The 15,037-nt window shown below is 57.0% G+C and overlaps 1 protein-coding gene across 3 annotated transcripts; it reads left to right on the plus strand.

Annotated features, from left to right (window-relative positions):
• Positions 1–3,329: 3,329 nt before the first annotated feature.
• HFE (homeostatic iron regulator) lies at positions 3,330–9,936 on the plus strand. Of its 3 annotated transcripts, XM_036344835.1 has the most exons (7): positions 3,330–3,545; positions 4,739–4,996; positions 5,743–6,018; positions 7,590–7,865; positions 8,107–8,226; positions 8,998–9,071; positions 9,182–9,936. In XM_036344835.1, exons 1-6 carry the CDS (start codon positions 3,446–3,448, stop codon positions 9,036–9,038), a joined length of 1,071 nt encoding a protein of 356 aa, XP_036200728.1. In that variant the 5' UTR covers positions 3,330–3,445; the 3' UTR covers positions 9,039–9,071; positions 9,182–9,936. The 3 variants fall into 3 exon arrangements, with proteins under 3 accessions (XP_036200728.1, XP_036200727.1, XP_036200729.1); XM_036344834.1 differs by having other exon boundaries at positions 8,998–9,936; XM_036344836.1 differs by lacking the exon at positions 3,330–3,545 and adding an exon at positions 4,103–4,275 and having other exon boundaries at positions 8,998–9,936.
• Positions 9,937–15,037: the final 5,101 nt, after the last annotated feature.

The following is a 15,037-nucleotide window of genomic DNA, read 5'->3' on the forward strand; positions in this document are numbered from 1 at the left end:
TTAAAACCGCGCAGTTGCCAACCAGTCATTGCAAAGAGTTTTAAGTAAGAATTAATTTTTTTCAGAACTGAATTCTAACCTTTAAGGTCCCCAAATCTCAGAATAAACAAAAAAATTTTAAAAAAGAAAAGAAAGTTCCCAAATCTACTTGAATTGCTGGAAGGTAATTCCACAGGTTCGCTTTGGCCTCACCCTCGCCCATCCGAAGGCCTTCACAGAGCAGGATGCTGTTTGCTCTCGGGGCCATTAGGTGGCGCGAAATCTCAAGCAGCCCTGGGCACAGCTGGGGTACAGGGTGCCGCTAGGCCATCAATCATTAACTTTGGGTTGACATTGTATGACGCAGGAGATTTTTTTACATCTAAACTAAAAGAATGAGGATTTTTATTAAGCATTGTAAGTTGCATTCAATAGCCTTTGATATAGCACACCACAACCATCTACAATCAGTCAAACCCAACAGCAGTTCATTCTTGCACAATCCATGAGTGAGGGCAAAACCCCCTTCAACTCTCGGCGAGAGCCTACTCAGGTCTTGCGGGCAGGGATCGGGAGTTGCATCTCGATTCTGATCACTGATGTGTGATGATGATGAGGACACTGAGCACCAGGAGGATGACATGGGAACGGGCAAGGAGTGATCCAAAGGACATTGCTTAGAAACATTAACAAAAACACCAAAACGATATCCGAACACCTGCTTCTGCTAAGTTCTCCAATATAAGCCATTTCTTTCCCTGCTACAGAAGGGGGGGGGGGGTGGTATTAAAGATCAAAGGGATTTTTGTTTTGTTTTCCACAGAATTTCCTATTTTGCTAATATGAAGGCATAAAACAGCAACAAGAAACAGAAATGCATACAGGTGGGCTGGAAGGGCTCCAAGGGGAAAAAGGGGACATGTGTTAAAATTGGGTATACATTGTTTTTATCACAATGTGGCACAACCCTGAAACTGTTGGTGTAAACACAGCAGTTAACTGAATACTTCCTGTGCCCCAGACAGTCCACGTCCAAGTCTCACTCCTTCCTTACCACAATCCCATAACCCCATTCCAACCGCTACCACCTCACCAGTGAGGACATGGAGACGAGAGCCCAGATCTGCCCTAGGACAGCCCTGAGGACTGGTGACAACTTATGTAAACACACACACACACACACACACACACACACACTGAAACATGAACTAGAGTCGAAGAGAAGATTTCGGTCTATTTATAAAGTGCATTAAATTAAAATACACCCACCTATTAACTCCTCGCTAATGCGCTTAATGAGTTTTAGGTAAAAAATAAAATAATTTAAAAAGAAACGGGCGGGAGTGAGGCCACAGTGCAGGGAAGGGCCAGGAGGGAGCAAACAGGCCTTTGGACTCAGCTGACATTTGCCCTGAGAAGCTAACTTGTCAATGGGACCAGGAAGTGGTGAGTCTTGATCCCTTCGCCTGCTGCTCCTGTTGTTACGGCCACAATAGGACGTCTCTACTGTTCACAGTCCCAGGGGCTCCGGAAACACGGGCGCCAGAGGGCCTCAAGGGGGTGGGGGTTGCAGTTGGCTTCACAGTCTAATCTCCCCCCTCCAAAAAAATATATATGTATATATATATATATTTTTTATTTCAAAGAGCAAGGGAGAGGGAGAGAGAAACATCAATGATGAGAGAGAATCATGGGTCGACTGCCTCCTGCACACCCCCTACTGGGGATGAAGCCGGCAATCAGGACCTGTGCCCTGACAGGGAATCAAACCGTGACCTGCTGGTTTGTAGGTCGATGCTCAACCCCTGAGCCACGCCCGCTGGGCTTCAGGCTAATCTTGATCACTCATTCCCTCGCTCACTCACCGCTGCATTCACTCCACACCTAAATAGTGGGAAGTGCGGACAGCAGGCAGTTATCTATGCACATCCAGGCTGGAGCTCTGTCTGTGAAGAACAACCAGCAGGAGCCGCACTGACACGTCCTGAGCGTTTTATCTCTGACAAACCATTGTAGTGGTTTTGGTTTTCCTCATTTTGCTTATCTGCTTTCAACTTTTCTCCCATAAACAGTAAGTCAAGTGAGTCTGTACGTCAATTGCTACGATGAGCCACACGACGCGCGGGCCGTGGGCAAAGGGAAAGTGATGGACGCTGTAAGGCGCTGGAGCTGCGCTGAGATGGGGGCTGAGCTGCAGCTGCAAAGCTAAGACCCCCGGCGGCCGTGGACATGACACTCGGATGGACGCGGCGGGCAGGGGCGGGAGCTGTGTGATCGCCCAGCCCAGTCCCGCCCCAGAGCAGGTAGGAGCCCTTCGCCCGTTGACTGCGCATCAGAGGGTGTGGGTGGGTGTGTGGGGGGGGGGGGGGGGGGGGGGGGGGGGAGGGTCTTAAACAGACGAGCAGGCCCCGCTGCTGCCTTTGCGGTTCAGTAGTTTGGGATCCGCCGGGAATTGGCCATTGATTGACAGGTTCCAAGTGAGGATGATGTTCCTGGTCCAGGAACCACAGTAGAAAATCCGGGCTTTAAAAGGTCCAACTCCCGCCCGGCCCGCGTTGCTCAGTGGGTAGAGCGTCGGCCTGCGGACTGAAGGGTCCAGGGTTCGAGTCCGTCAGGGGCACGTGCCTCAGTTGCAGTCTCCTCGGGTGAAGATTATTTAAAAGGGAAAAAAAGTTTCAGCTCCCAGCATCCCTCTTGCTTTCGGGTCTCCCCAGGTAGGTGATCCGGAGTTGCTAGGGCACCTGCCTGAGAGGAGCGCATCTTGGGGGAGCCCGCCCACACCCGCAGCTGCGCCGCGCTCCCCCCACGCTTCCTTGGAAAATGTTCCTCTGCATCGAGATGACCGGCTCCTGACCCCGCCTTCCGGGGACCCCCCTGGAACCAGGCCCTTCCGGGGGCCCTGCCTGGACCCCTGCCCGCTGCGGGCGCCCTCCGGGCCGAATTCTCCAGGTCGCTGTTCTTTGCCCCCCTGCATGGTGTCCCCGCTCCCTCCTAAAACATATAATAAATAAAATAATAAGAATTCCGCCCGGCAGGCGGGGCTCAGTGGTTGAGCGTCGACCTAGGAACCAGGAGGTTGTGGTTCGATTCCTGGTCAGGGCACAGGCCCGGGTTTCGGGCTCCATCCCCGGTGGGGGCCTTGCAGGAGGCAGCCGATCTATGAATCTCTCACCATGGACGCTTCCATCTCTCCCTCCCTTTCTCTCCGAAATCAATTTTTAAAAAATAAAACAGGAAAGTGGTTACACGTCCTTTCCCGGGTCAGCAACCTGCCCTGGGCTTGGAGTCTGGGACGCAGCGGATCCGTCCCAGGGCGTTCCCCACGCGGGCTCGGGGGCAGGAAGACCAGGCCGAGGGCGGCACACGCTCCCGTGGCCGGAAAGGGCCTGCGCGGGCCAGGAACTTGCAGGCGGCGATGGCCGCGGAGTGACTGCTCCGGGCACCGAGTCCCCGCGCGCCGCCCGCGATGGGCCCGCCGGCCGGGCGCGCGCTGCTCCTGCTGCTCGGGGCGCTGGCGGCGCTGGAGGCGCCCGGGGTGCGGGCCGCGGACGCGCAGGCCCGAGCGCGTGAGTGCGGTGGGGGCGCGGAGGAGGGGGGCGCGCTGAGTTTGCGGGGAGCCGTCGGCCCCGCGCAACCCCCTCCCCAACCTTCCCGGGAGGACCGGGCCGTGGGGCGCCCAGCCTGGTCCTCACCCACGGTCCCCGCCCTGCGGATCGCGCGCAGCGCCGTCCCCCCTTCCCCCCCCTCGACCCCGAGTGGCTCCCGGAGCCCGAGCTCGGCAGCAGGTTCCTAGCGAGTCTCGGGTTTGCGTCTCTCCTGCCGGTTGCGTCCCGTTTCCCGGCCACCCGCCCTGGACGCGGCCACCGCGCCCTCGATGTGTCCTTGCGGGGCGCGTCCAGGGCGGGGGGCGCGGGGGGCGTGTGCGCAGGCGGACGGCGGGGGCCTGAGCTCGGCACCTGGGCTGGGCGCCCCCCCGCCCCGCCCCCCGTTAGGAATCTGTGCGGCGCTTGACTGTTACTCCGCCTGGAAACACAACTTCCTCTTATTTGGGGGCTGAAGTTCGGCTCTGGGTCCAGGGGGCAGGGCCCAGGGTGCTGCCCGCGCGGGGCCGCGTCCGCTCCGCTCTGCGGAAGTCGGGGCTGGTTCAGGCGCTGATTTCACGGGCGCTCGGGGGGGGGCGGGGAGGGGAGGACTCCCCGGACCCCGAGACTTTAGGGATCGGGTTTCCTGGCGCCGAGGAAGGACTAGGCTAGTTTCCCAGGGGCCGAGGGCGAGCCTGCGGGGGCACAGGCAGAGGTGCGTCCATGCGCCCCTGGGTCCGCCCTGACCTTCCTGCAATGTGGGCACCCCCTGCCCCCCCAGCCCCCTCCGCCGTGAGAGGTCAGAGGTCAGCTTGGCCGGTGGTCGCCGGGGCTCCTGACCTTCGCGGTGGGCGTGGCTGGAGGCTGCTGCTCAGCGCGTCTCGGCCGCCGGCGGCGCTAAGTGCTCTGAGCACCGGCTCCCTGCTCGGTGCTGGGCCCCGGCCTCAGCCTGGCCTCGGGAAGCCTGTCCGCCCGGCCGTGCCCGGCAGCGGGGTGGCGGCCACACTCGGCACAGGGAGGGCCCGCGGCGGGAGCGGCGGGACAGGCGCTGGGAGGGAGGGAAGCGCCCGCATCTGCACGGCGGGGCCCCGGGACCCGGGTGGGAGCTGGTTCGCAGCCCCGGGCTCCCGCCGCGCCCCGTCCCGTCCCCGGGCCCCAGCCGCCTCTTGCCTCCCCAGGGCCGCACTCGCTGCGCTACCTGCTGATGGGCGCCACGGAGCCGGACCTGGGGCTGCCGCTGTTCCAGGCCGCGGGCTTCGTGGACGAGCAGCTGTTCGTGTTCTACGATCACGAGAGTCGCCGCGCGGAGCCCCGCGCCCCGTGGGTCAGGGCGGCCGGCCCGCTGTGGCTGCAGCTGAGCCAGAGCCTCAAAGGCTGGGACCACATGTTCACGCTGGACTTCTGGACCATCATGGACAACCGCAACCACAGCTCGGGTGCGGGAGGGCGGCGGAGGGGAGGCCGGGCCGGGGAGGTTCTGGGCAGGAAGGACATTTGGGGTCCCGGGGAGGCAGGAAGGAGATTTGGGGTGCTGGGGAAGGAAGGAGATTTGGGGTGTTGGGGGAAGGAAGGAGATTTGGGGTGCTGGGGGCAGGAAGGAGATTTGGGGTGTTGGGGGAAGGAAGGAGATTTGGGGTGCTGGGGGAAGGAAGGAGATTTGGGGTGTTGGGGGAAGGAAGGAGATTTGGGGTGCTGGGGGAAGGAAGGAGATTTGGGGTGTTGGGGGAAGGAAGGAGATTTGGGGTGCTGTGGGAAGGAAGGAGATTTGGGGTGCTGGGGCAGGAAGGAGATTTGGGGTGCTGGGGGAAGGAAGGAGATTTGGGGTGCTGGGGGCAGGAAGGAGATTTGGGGTGCTGGGGAAGGAAGGAGATTTGGGGTGCTGGGGGCAGGAAGGAGATTTGGGGTGCTGGGGCAGGAAGGAGATTTGGGGTGTTGGGGGAAGGAAGGAGATTTGGGGTGCTGGGGGCAGGAAGGAGATTTGGGGTGCTGGGGGCAGGAAGGAGATTTGGGGTGCTGGGGAAGGAAGGAGATTTGGGGTGCTGGGGAAGGAAGGAGATTTGGGGTGCTGGGGGGCATGGAGGAAGGAAGGAGTTTGCTTCCTGAGGTCCCTGGGTCCTGGGGATGGGGGAGAGAGCCGCCTGCCCCTTTGGTTCCTTCAGTAACGAATCTGGGGTGTTGCCAGGGCCCCACACGCTGCAGGTGGCCCTGGGCTGCGAGGTGGGGGCGGACAACAGCTCCAGCGGCTTCTGGAAATACGGCTACGACGGCGAGGACCACCTGGAGTTCTGCCCGGAGACGCTGAGCTGGAGAGCCGCCGAGCCCGGGGCCTGGGCCACCAAGATGGAGTGGGAAGAGAACGCGATCCGGGCCAGGCAGAACCGGGCCTACCTGGAGAGGCTCTGCCCTGAGCAGCTGGGGCGGCTGCTGGAACTGGGGACCGGGGTCCTGGACCGGCAAGGTATGGCGGGGCGCCGTGGAGGGGGTGCGGGCACAGCTGGCGCTGGCGTCTCCAGGCGGCCAAGGCGGTGCGGCTCCCGGCGGAGCTGAGGTTCCTGCTCTAAGGTCACCACCCTTTGCTGGTTTGTTCATCCTCACCCGGGGATGTTTTCCCCTCGCTTTTTTAGAGAGAGTGGAAGGGAGGGAGGAGAGAGAGAGGAGAGAGGGACTGGTTGCCTTCTGCAGGCACTCCTACTGGGGCTGGGATCAAACCTGTAGCCCAGGTACGTGCCCGCGGCTGGAAATCAACCCGCAGCCTTAGGCGCTGCCGCTCTGACCACAGACCCACCCCAGCCAGGGCGGCTCCACCGTTTCCGTGGGACCCTCACACGGCCATGAGTCCTGGCTGTCATTCCGGGTTCACCTTGCAAGTAGCCAACGATGTATCTGCTCTCAATTTAACCAAGAACCTTGGGCCTGCGAGCATGTGTGCCTTTTAGGATCAGAAACGTCAAATATCACAGGAAAACCAAAGAAACAAGAAATTACCCGGCGGCGGGGGGTGGGGGGCGGGGGCGGGGGGGGGGCGAGGAGGCAGCCAGTCAGAGTGGCCCCAGCCTTGAGGCCAACACAGGTTCTCACAGCGCGTGGCCATGGGCCCTGCCGGCCACTGTCTTACAAGAATACCTCCGGCCCTTCCTCTCCCTCTCCCTTCTTCTCTCTCTAAAAATCAATAAAAACACATGAAAATAGTTACATATATTAAAAGAATACTTGCTGGTTGAGCCAGGTGAGATTGCCGGCAGGCGCATTCAGTCATTTTCATGCACGTGAAGGTGGTTTTACCGGATTCAACCTAATAGGCTCACAGAGCGGAAGACGGGCGACGGGTGGGCATCCGACAGGAGGGACAGCGCCCCAGGCTGAGGGGCATGACTCCTCCCGGGACACGCCTCAGAGAGCATCTTGGAACATTTTTAAAAAAAATCCTCACCCGAGCCCTGACCGGTTTGGCTCAGTGGATGGAGCATCGGCCTTCGGACTAAAGGGTCCCAGGTTTGATTCCAGTCAAGGGCATGTGCCTGGGTTGCGGGCACATCCCCAGTAGGGGGTGTGCAAGAGGCAGCTGATCGATGTTTCTCTCTCATCGATGTTTCTAACTCTATCCCTCTCCCTTCCTCTCTGTGAAAAATCAATAAAAAACAAAAAAAATCCTTACCCGAGGATATTTTTCCATTGATTTTTAGGGAGAGTGGAAGAGAGAGGGAAAGACAGAGAGAAACATCGATGTGAGAGAGACACATCAATGGGTTGCCTCGTACACCCACCCCAACCAAGGCCTGGGCCTGGGCAGCCACGGTACATGCCCTTGACTGGAATCGAACCTGTGACCCTTTGGCCCGCAGGGCGATGCTCTGCTCACTGAGCCACACCGGCCAGGGCTTGGCACGTTGGGGGGACACACGTGGGTGTCTGCAGCGGGGCCTGCACAGGGTATCCTTCCTCCCACACGGAGCAGAAGGGAAGTGAAAGTCGGGGTGCTCCTGGGGAGGGTGGCGGGGTCCCCTCCCCACACGTTCCTCCTTCCCCCAGTGCCCCCCTCGGTGCGGGTGACGCGCCGTGTGGCCTCGGCAGCGACCACTCTGCGGTGTCAGGCTCTGAGCTTCTACCCCCCCAACGTCACCGTGACGTGGCTGAAGGACCGGCAGCCCCTGGAGGCCAAGGACGTGGAGCTCGGGGACCTGCTGCCCAACGGGGATGGGACCTACCAGGCCCAGGTGGCCCTGGCCGTGCCCCCTGGGGAGGAGCAGAGATATGCCTGCCAGGTGCAGCACCCCGGCCTGGAGCAGCCCCTCGCTGCCACCTGGGGTACGGACCAGCCGGGGCAAGGACACCCATCAAGAATGGGACAGAGGGGTCCACATGGCAGGAGGGGATGCCCTGGGAGGGGCAGGTGCTCTGGATGGGAAGGGTGCCCTGGGCGGGAGGGGTGCCCTGGATGGGAGGGGTGCCCTGGATGGGAGGGGTGCTCTGGATGGGAGGGGTGCCCTGGGCAGGAGGGGTGCCCTGGGCCCAGCTTCCCCGGTGCCCACTGGCTGCTGCGTTTCAGAGCCCTCCATGTCGGGCTCCCTGGTCTTTGGCGTCATCTGCGGGACCCTCATGAGTGTCATCATCGTCATCTTCTTCACTGGGGTTTTGTTCAGATTCCTGCGGAGGAGGCGGGCTTCCCGTGAGTAGGAAGATGGAGGAAGTCTGCCCAGGGTGTGGGGCTTCTGCAGGACATGGGCAGGGCCGGGGGTGGGGAGGGCCCAGGGCACCTGCTCCCTGGAGGCACTGGCTCCCCTGGGGAAACAGGAATGACAGGGTTTCTGCAGAAGGAAAGCTCGACTCCCAATAGGGGGCGTGCAGGAGGCACCCGATCCATAATTCTCTCTCATCATTGATGTTTCTCTCACTCTCCCTTCCTCTCTGAAATCAATAAAAACATATAGACTAGAGGCCCAGTCCACAAAATTCGTGCACTAAGGGTTGGGGTGTGAGGGTCTGTTGGAAGGGTGGTCATCCCTCAGCCAGGCCTGTGCCCTCTCACAGTCTGGGAACCCTCAGGGGATGTCTGGCTGACGGCTTAGGCCCACTCCCCACAGGCCTAAGCCGTCAGTCAGACATCTTTAGTGCTGCCATGAAGGTGGGAAAGGCTCCCACCACCACTATTGCGCTCGCCAGCTGTGAGCCCGGCTTCTGGCTGAGCAGGTCTCCCCCCTGTGGGAGCGCACTGACCACCCGGGGCAGCTCCTGCAATGAGCATCTGCCCCCTGGTGCTCAGTGCGCATCATAGTGACTGGTGGTTCTGCCTTTGGTGGATTTGCATATTAGCCTTTTATTATATAGGATAGGATATTTTAAAAATGTATTCCTTGGGGAGGGAGAGGTCAGAGTTGAGGTGAGCAGATGAGGGAGGTGAGGGAGGGGGAAGGTGATGCCCAGATTCTTGTCTCTGCAGGAGGCACCCTGGGGAGCTATGTCCTCACCGACCGTGAATGAGGTGCAGCCTGCAGACCCCGTGGGAAGGAGCCGGTAGGAGACTCAGAGCGGGCGCCCGGGTGACCTTGGTGCTGGAGGACAGAGCTGCACCCGCAGATGGGAGCTGGCCCAGGAACTCCAGCTCTCTGCCGTCCCCTGTTTAGGTTTTGGGTTCCTACCTGCCGACACCCTGCGGCCCTGTGGGTCCCAGGCTGCAGGGAGAGCCTGCCTCAGTTTCCCGTCCCCTGCGACTCCCTCCGCAGCGAGGCTACTGAAGTTTGCTGGACTCGGGATTCTCTGGAAGCTGCGAGAAGAGCCTGCGGCATCTCTCAGGGCATCTGTCCTCCCACTGGGAATGTGCGCAGGTGCACGCACTTCCCGGACCCATTTCCTTTCGATCCTCCCTGTCTCTGTCCTCCAGTGGCCCCTCTGTCCCCGCCCTCTGGTCTCCTCTATGGAGAGGACCTGGGTCCTTACACCGGCCCTTGACCATGAATCAAACACGCGACCCTTTGGTGCAAGGGGTGACCCTCTAACCACTCAACAACACTGGCCAGGGCTGGCCTGTGCTTTCTTGCTGCTGCTGCATATATTTGGTTGCAAAGCTGTGGCACGAGGCCTTCTGTCTCAGACGGCAGGTACCTCACGAGACTAAATATAGCTCAAAAGTGTGCTGGTAGGTACTCAATTTGGGCAAAGAGATCTCAACTATTTTTTTTTCAGTTGGATAAAGATACATGTAACATGTGCTTGCTATAGAAACGTTGAAAAGGAATTAACTTGAAACTGTCATTCCACTAGCCAGTGATAATCCCTATGAATAATGTGTGCTCCTCAGTCTTATTGCTGTATGAAAATATAAAAAGCATCCAACGCACATATTTTAATAAATGCATGATGAACTGTGTTGAGTACTGCATGATTTTTTCTGCTGGGTTTTTCCGCCTTACATATATATACTTACTAGAGGCTCGGTGCATGAAAATTCGTGCACTCGGTGCGGGGAGTCCCTCAGCCCGGCCTGAGCCCTCTCCCAGTCGGGGAGCCCTCGCTCCTTACCACCCGCCTGCTCGCTGCTCCTTAGCGCTGACTTGGAGGTGGGAGAATCTCCCGCCACCACAGCTGCCTGGCTTCTGGCTGAGCAGAGCTCCCCCTGTGGGAGCGCACTGACCACCAGGGGGGGCAGCTCCTGCGCTGAGTGTCTGCCCCCTGGTGGTCAGTGCGCATCATAGCGACCGGTCATTCCGCTGTTCAGTCAATTTTCATGTTACCCTTCTATTATATAGGATTATGTTATTTGGGGTACTGCTTCTAAATTCCTTACAATTTGTTTCATGGACTATTTTCATTAAACCCTGATAGATGACTTCACTGTTTTTCTTTGCTCCAGAAATATTACCATCTAAATTGCAACACCTTGGTTATTTTGTTAACTCCCAGAAGGGTCTCAGGTCTGGGCAGCTCTTGCTAAGTGTTCACATGCACAACAGTGGTTTGCAGACGCAGCTCTAACCAGATGGGCTTGACCTGACCCCACCCGGTAGGTTCCGCCAACTGCGGAACGAGGCATCCGCATGGAGCGGACCAGACCGTGTGTGTGCCTAAGCCTTGGCTCGGCCTCCCTTTACTTGCTGGAAGGAACGGAAACTGCCGGAGGACAGCGTCTCCCTCCGGAGCAGAGCACCCCAAGCGGGAACGCCTGGCGTCCAGTAACGATCTTCCCTCCAACCCATGCTGGACGCACAGGGACACATGCTTTCGCTGTACATGTATGTACATGTATGTATTTCTCCTGTCCCCACAGCTTCGGCCAAGAAGCATCCTTCTACCCCCTTCAGGATGTGTTACAATGAACTAGGCAGCCGTTTGTTTCCTATTGGCGTTATCTCACAGGCTGAGGTTTCTAGAAACACCCTCCCTAGTCTTTACAGGAACACAGTTGTGAACCATCTGCCACTGGGACCTGTTCATTGTCCTTTTTTTTACAGCTGACGTTAAAAATCTCCATTGTCTTTCAGTCTTTCTTAGCTTAATTTTTCTGGCCTCGTTCATCAGTTCCTCAGGTCAACTGCATTTGAAAAACCAAAACTTTACCTTTTAAAATCTTTTTTTTTTTTTTTTCCAGAGAGGAAGGGAGAGGGAGATAGAAACATCCATGAGTCATTGACCTGCACGCCTCCCAGTAGGGATCGAGCCCGCAACCCCGGCCTGTGTGGTGACCGTGACCTCCTGGTTGATAGGTCAAAGCTCACCCACTGGGCCAGGGCAGCCAGGCTGAATGCTGTTAACTTAGTTGGCTTCTGGCAAAACCGCCTACTAAGCCTGGTATTGTGGAGATGGGCGCCCTCTGGTGGTCACAGTCCAACAGCACAGTCCTGAGACACCCGGAGCTGGGGCTGGGGCCCTGGAGGTCATCGCTGGTGAAGAAAAGCGATGAAATTGGAGGAAATAAGAAATGTCACCAGCTCTGCGAATCGCTGGACTCAGACAGAAGGCAAACAAGACTGGCCATCTGTGCCCAGTTGGTGAAGGGCTGCTGGGAGGTATAAGCAAAAATGTGTTATATAATAACAGCATGTACTGGAGGCATTCTTTACACACACACACACACACACACACACACACACACACACACACACACTTAAAAAAAACAAGACACCTGCCGGACAGTGTGGCTCAGCGCTGACCTATAAGCCAGGAGGTCGAGGATCGATTTCCCATCGCAGCACAGGCCCCGGGTGCAGGTCCCAATCAATGATTCTCTCTCATCACTGATGTTTCTATCTCTCTCCTCCCTTCCTCTCTGAAATCAATATATATATATATATATATATACACACATATATAAAGAAAAAATTGGTAATGTCTTTATACTAAAGGAGAAAAACATTTTTAAAAAGCCAAAATTCTTCCAGTTAGTTTGTTTGTGTGTGGGGGGGGGGGGGGGGGGGAGGGGGGGGATAGGGGAAGGGGGAGAGCCAAAATTCAAAAGGCCAGGGTGTGGAGTGGGAAAAGTTTATTGATCTGCAAGTCTCCAGCCTCGGAGGCCCGGGACCTAATGGGCCTCACCTCCGGCCTCTGTATTAGGGTTTTTAAGGTTCAGGGGGAACAGGATGCGGAAGCCTGGCGGGCACGTTTCGATGGGAGGACCTTGGAACTTGGCTCTTTATGGTCAGAGGCCTGGACAGTGGACCTCGGCTTCTGAAAGGGCTCCCCGTTTAGGTTCCCGGCCCGTCTGGAGTCCGTGGTTTCGGGTGCGGCGGGTGGTCAAAGTTCTCTCCTCTGCGCATGCGCGGCGGCAGGCCTTGCGGTTGGGTCTGTTGTGTCTGAAACCTGCGCAGGGCGGACCCTCTGAGCTGCTCCTGCGGTTACAGTGTGTGTGTGTGTGTAGGCGGCGTTGGGGCGCGGGGCGCGGGGGGGGGGCAGTGAAAGTCGGGGCCCTAACAACTCTCAGTTGGGGGAGGAAGAATGTAACCACTGGGGCAGCTCTAAAGCGATACAAAAAGCATGTGCCACGCAGAGCTTCCTCCCTGTCCCCGGGTCATTCTGTCCCGCCCCCCTGCCCCCGCCTCCCCTCTCTGACGGGAGTCTGATGATTGTGGTCCTTCTCAGGCCAGTCTTGGGTGCGAGGGGCCACATGCTAACCTGACTCAGGGAAGGCCTGCGTGACAGCCTTGCAAACTCAAGACTTAAAGTCACCACAAAGGACGGTCTGAAATTAAAATCTTTTAGTTAAAGAGAAGTTTATGGTGGGTGTCAAGTCCCAGGCCAGTATCTTCGCCGACAAAGATCATCTTCGATGTTTACTGAGCCTGTAGTCTTTTTGCATCTAAGATAACACCTGTGAAAAGTCAGGGTAACTTGTAACTTCCCTTTTCTGGACCCCCAGGGCATAACGAATAGGAATGGAAGCACAAATCCCTCATGGTTATTGTTATCATGTTAATTGTTGACCCTTAACTACCCTGTACCCACCTGTGCAGAGGAAGCATGTGTCCATCATTTCACTTTTTATCCAATCCCTCCCTAATCCATCACCAGTGGATTTCTGTCACCCACTTACCTCTCCTCCTTGGGTTGTAATGTATAAAACAAGGTGCAAAGCTGCCATTCTCCGGAGCACGATCCCAATCCACTGAGATCCTGCTTCCCGGCCATTGTCTACAGTTTGGCTCAAATAAACTCAAAAAATTCTTTACAGGTTTGCATGTTTGTTTGTTTTTTACATTAACAGTCTCATTCTAAGTTTCCAAAATAGCCATTTATTTATTAACCAGAATGGGGAGAGGTGTCTCCTTTTTTTTTTCTTTCAACTGGAGTGACTCTTTCAGTGGGAAATTTCAAAAATTGCTTAGCCTTGTTTACAATACCAATAACCTCATCAAAGGCCTCTCAGGGGAAGGCCCTGAGGGCTTTGTGATGACCTTAATCACGTATTAGCCCTCCCCAACACTTAATCCCCAGTTCTACAAAATGTTTATTCTAGTCTCTAAAAAGGTTGAAAGGGATTAATAAAGGAGGAAAGGGAGCTGGTTAGGAATTGCAGGCAAAGCTGTGCGGGCCAGAAACAGGGTCCAGACAACTGCTTGTTGGAGTTTAGCGCTATGCTCCCGACTCAGGCCTTACAGACAAAGGAGTCAACTTGTAAATGTTCAAATGGTGAAGAAGAGGAAGAGGGTTTAATGTTCAGTTCTTTGTCAGCCTTTCCATCTGTCCAAACACTAGACCCTTGGGCCCAGAGCTTCTTCATGGCCAGGCTTACACTTTCTCCAAAAGAGAAAAAGCCGTCAGAATACGTCTTTTAAAACAGGAATATTACAAGGACTAAATGGAAAAGTCCCCCACCGACAAATCCACCATCCTTACTACGTCTACATCCCCCAGGGAACCATTACATACTGTACTCGTTTCTCAGTGGAAATAAAAAGATTGAGCGAACCTTTTCCCGCGTCATACAACAGGAAAATGGACCCAGTTTATCAACTAGCACGAAAAAAACATTCAGACAGAAAAGAAACGAAAGCCTTTCAAGGAAATCTGCTCCTCCCCTTCCAGCCCGAATAAGCCCAGGTTCATTGGCCAATCACAACGTTGACATGTTCATCTCTTCCCCTCGCTCCGCCCCCGCGATGACCTAATTTAGAAAAAAAACAGCGCGGCGCCTGTGGTTCTCAATCAGGTCCGCACACATTCTATTTAAAGGGCTGCGTGGAGCGCGAACCTTCACTGCAACTGCAGCCATGTCCGGTCGCGGCAAAGGCGGGAAGGGCCTGGGCAAGGGCGGCGCCAAGCGCCACCGCAAGGTGCTGCGCGACAACATCCAGGGCATCACCAAGCCCGCCATCCGGCGCCTGGCGCGGCGCGGCGGCGTCAAGCGCATCTCCGGGCTCATCTACGAGGAGACGCGCGGGGTGCTCAAGGTCTTCCTGGAGAACGTGATCCGCGACGCCGTCACCTACACGGAGCACGCCAAGCGCAAGACGGTCACGGCCATGGACGTGGTCTACGCGCTCAAGCGCCAGGGCCGCACCCTCTACGGCTTCGGCGGCTGAGCCCGTCCCCCGCCCCGTCTCCCCCCAAAGGCCCTTTTCAGGGCCGCCCACCCCCTCCCGGAAGAGCTGTGCGCTGTGGTGCTCGGTTACTTGTGGGCACTTATGTTTGATGTCTGCGCGGCTTAATCTTCGGTTCGCAGGGCGCCGGCGCCCTCTGCTCAGCGGGAGGGGGCGGGGGCTTCTGGGGTGACCCGCAGGAGCAAGCAAATGGGAGAAGTCCTCGCTAGGTTCGGGCTCTCATCGGAGGATGTGAATTCCTGGAGGCCCCACTTTAATTTTTCTGGCAGGGGCTTCACTCTATCGTGTTCCCCAATAACCACCACAGGCCGTGGTTGGGCAGAACTTTGCTGTGGCGCGGAGCCCTGCGAGGGCGGTCCACGTGGTTCCTAGTGGGGGAAGAGGGAGGGGGAGAGGGAAGAAGGAGGAAGAGGGGGGAGGGGGAGGGGAGTTGAATAGACTTTACAAATC

This window comes from Myotis myotis, unplaced genomic scaffold, assembly GCF_014108235.1.
Source record: "Myotis myotis isolate mMyoMyo1 unplaced genomic scaffold, mMyoMyo1.p scaffold_m19_p_18, whole genome shotgun sequence".
Classification (NCBI taxonomy): domain Eukaryota; kingdom Metazoa; phylum Chordata; class Mammalia; order Chiroptera; family Vespertilionidae; genus Myotis; species Myotis myotis.

Coding starts and splice junctions, on each gene's coding strand:
- HFE (XM_036344834.1), top strand. CDS start 3,446: ATGGGCCCGCCGGCCGGGCGCGCGCTGCTCCTGCTGCTCGGGGCGCTG. Junction 3,546..4,738: donor GGACGCGCAGGCCCGAGCGC/GTGAGTGCGGTG, acceptor TTGCCTCCCCAG/GGCCGCACTCGCTGCGCTAC. Junction 4,997..5,742: donor CAACCGCAACCACAGCTCGG/GTGCGGGAGGGC, acceptor GGGTGTTGCCAG/GGCCCCACACGCTGCAGGTG.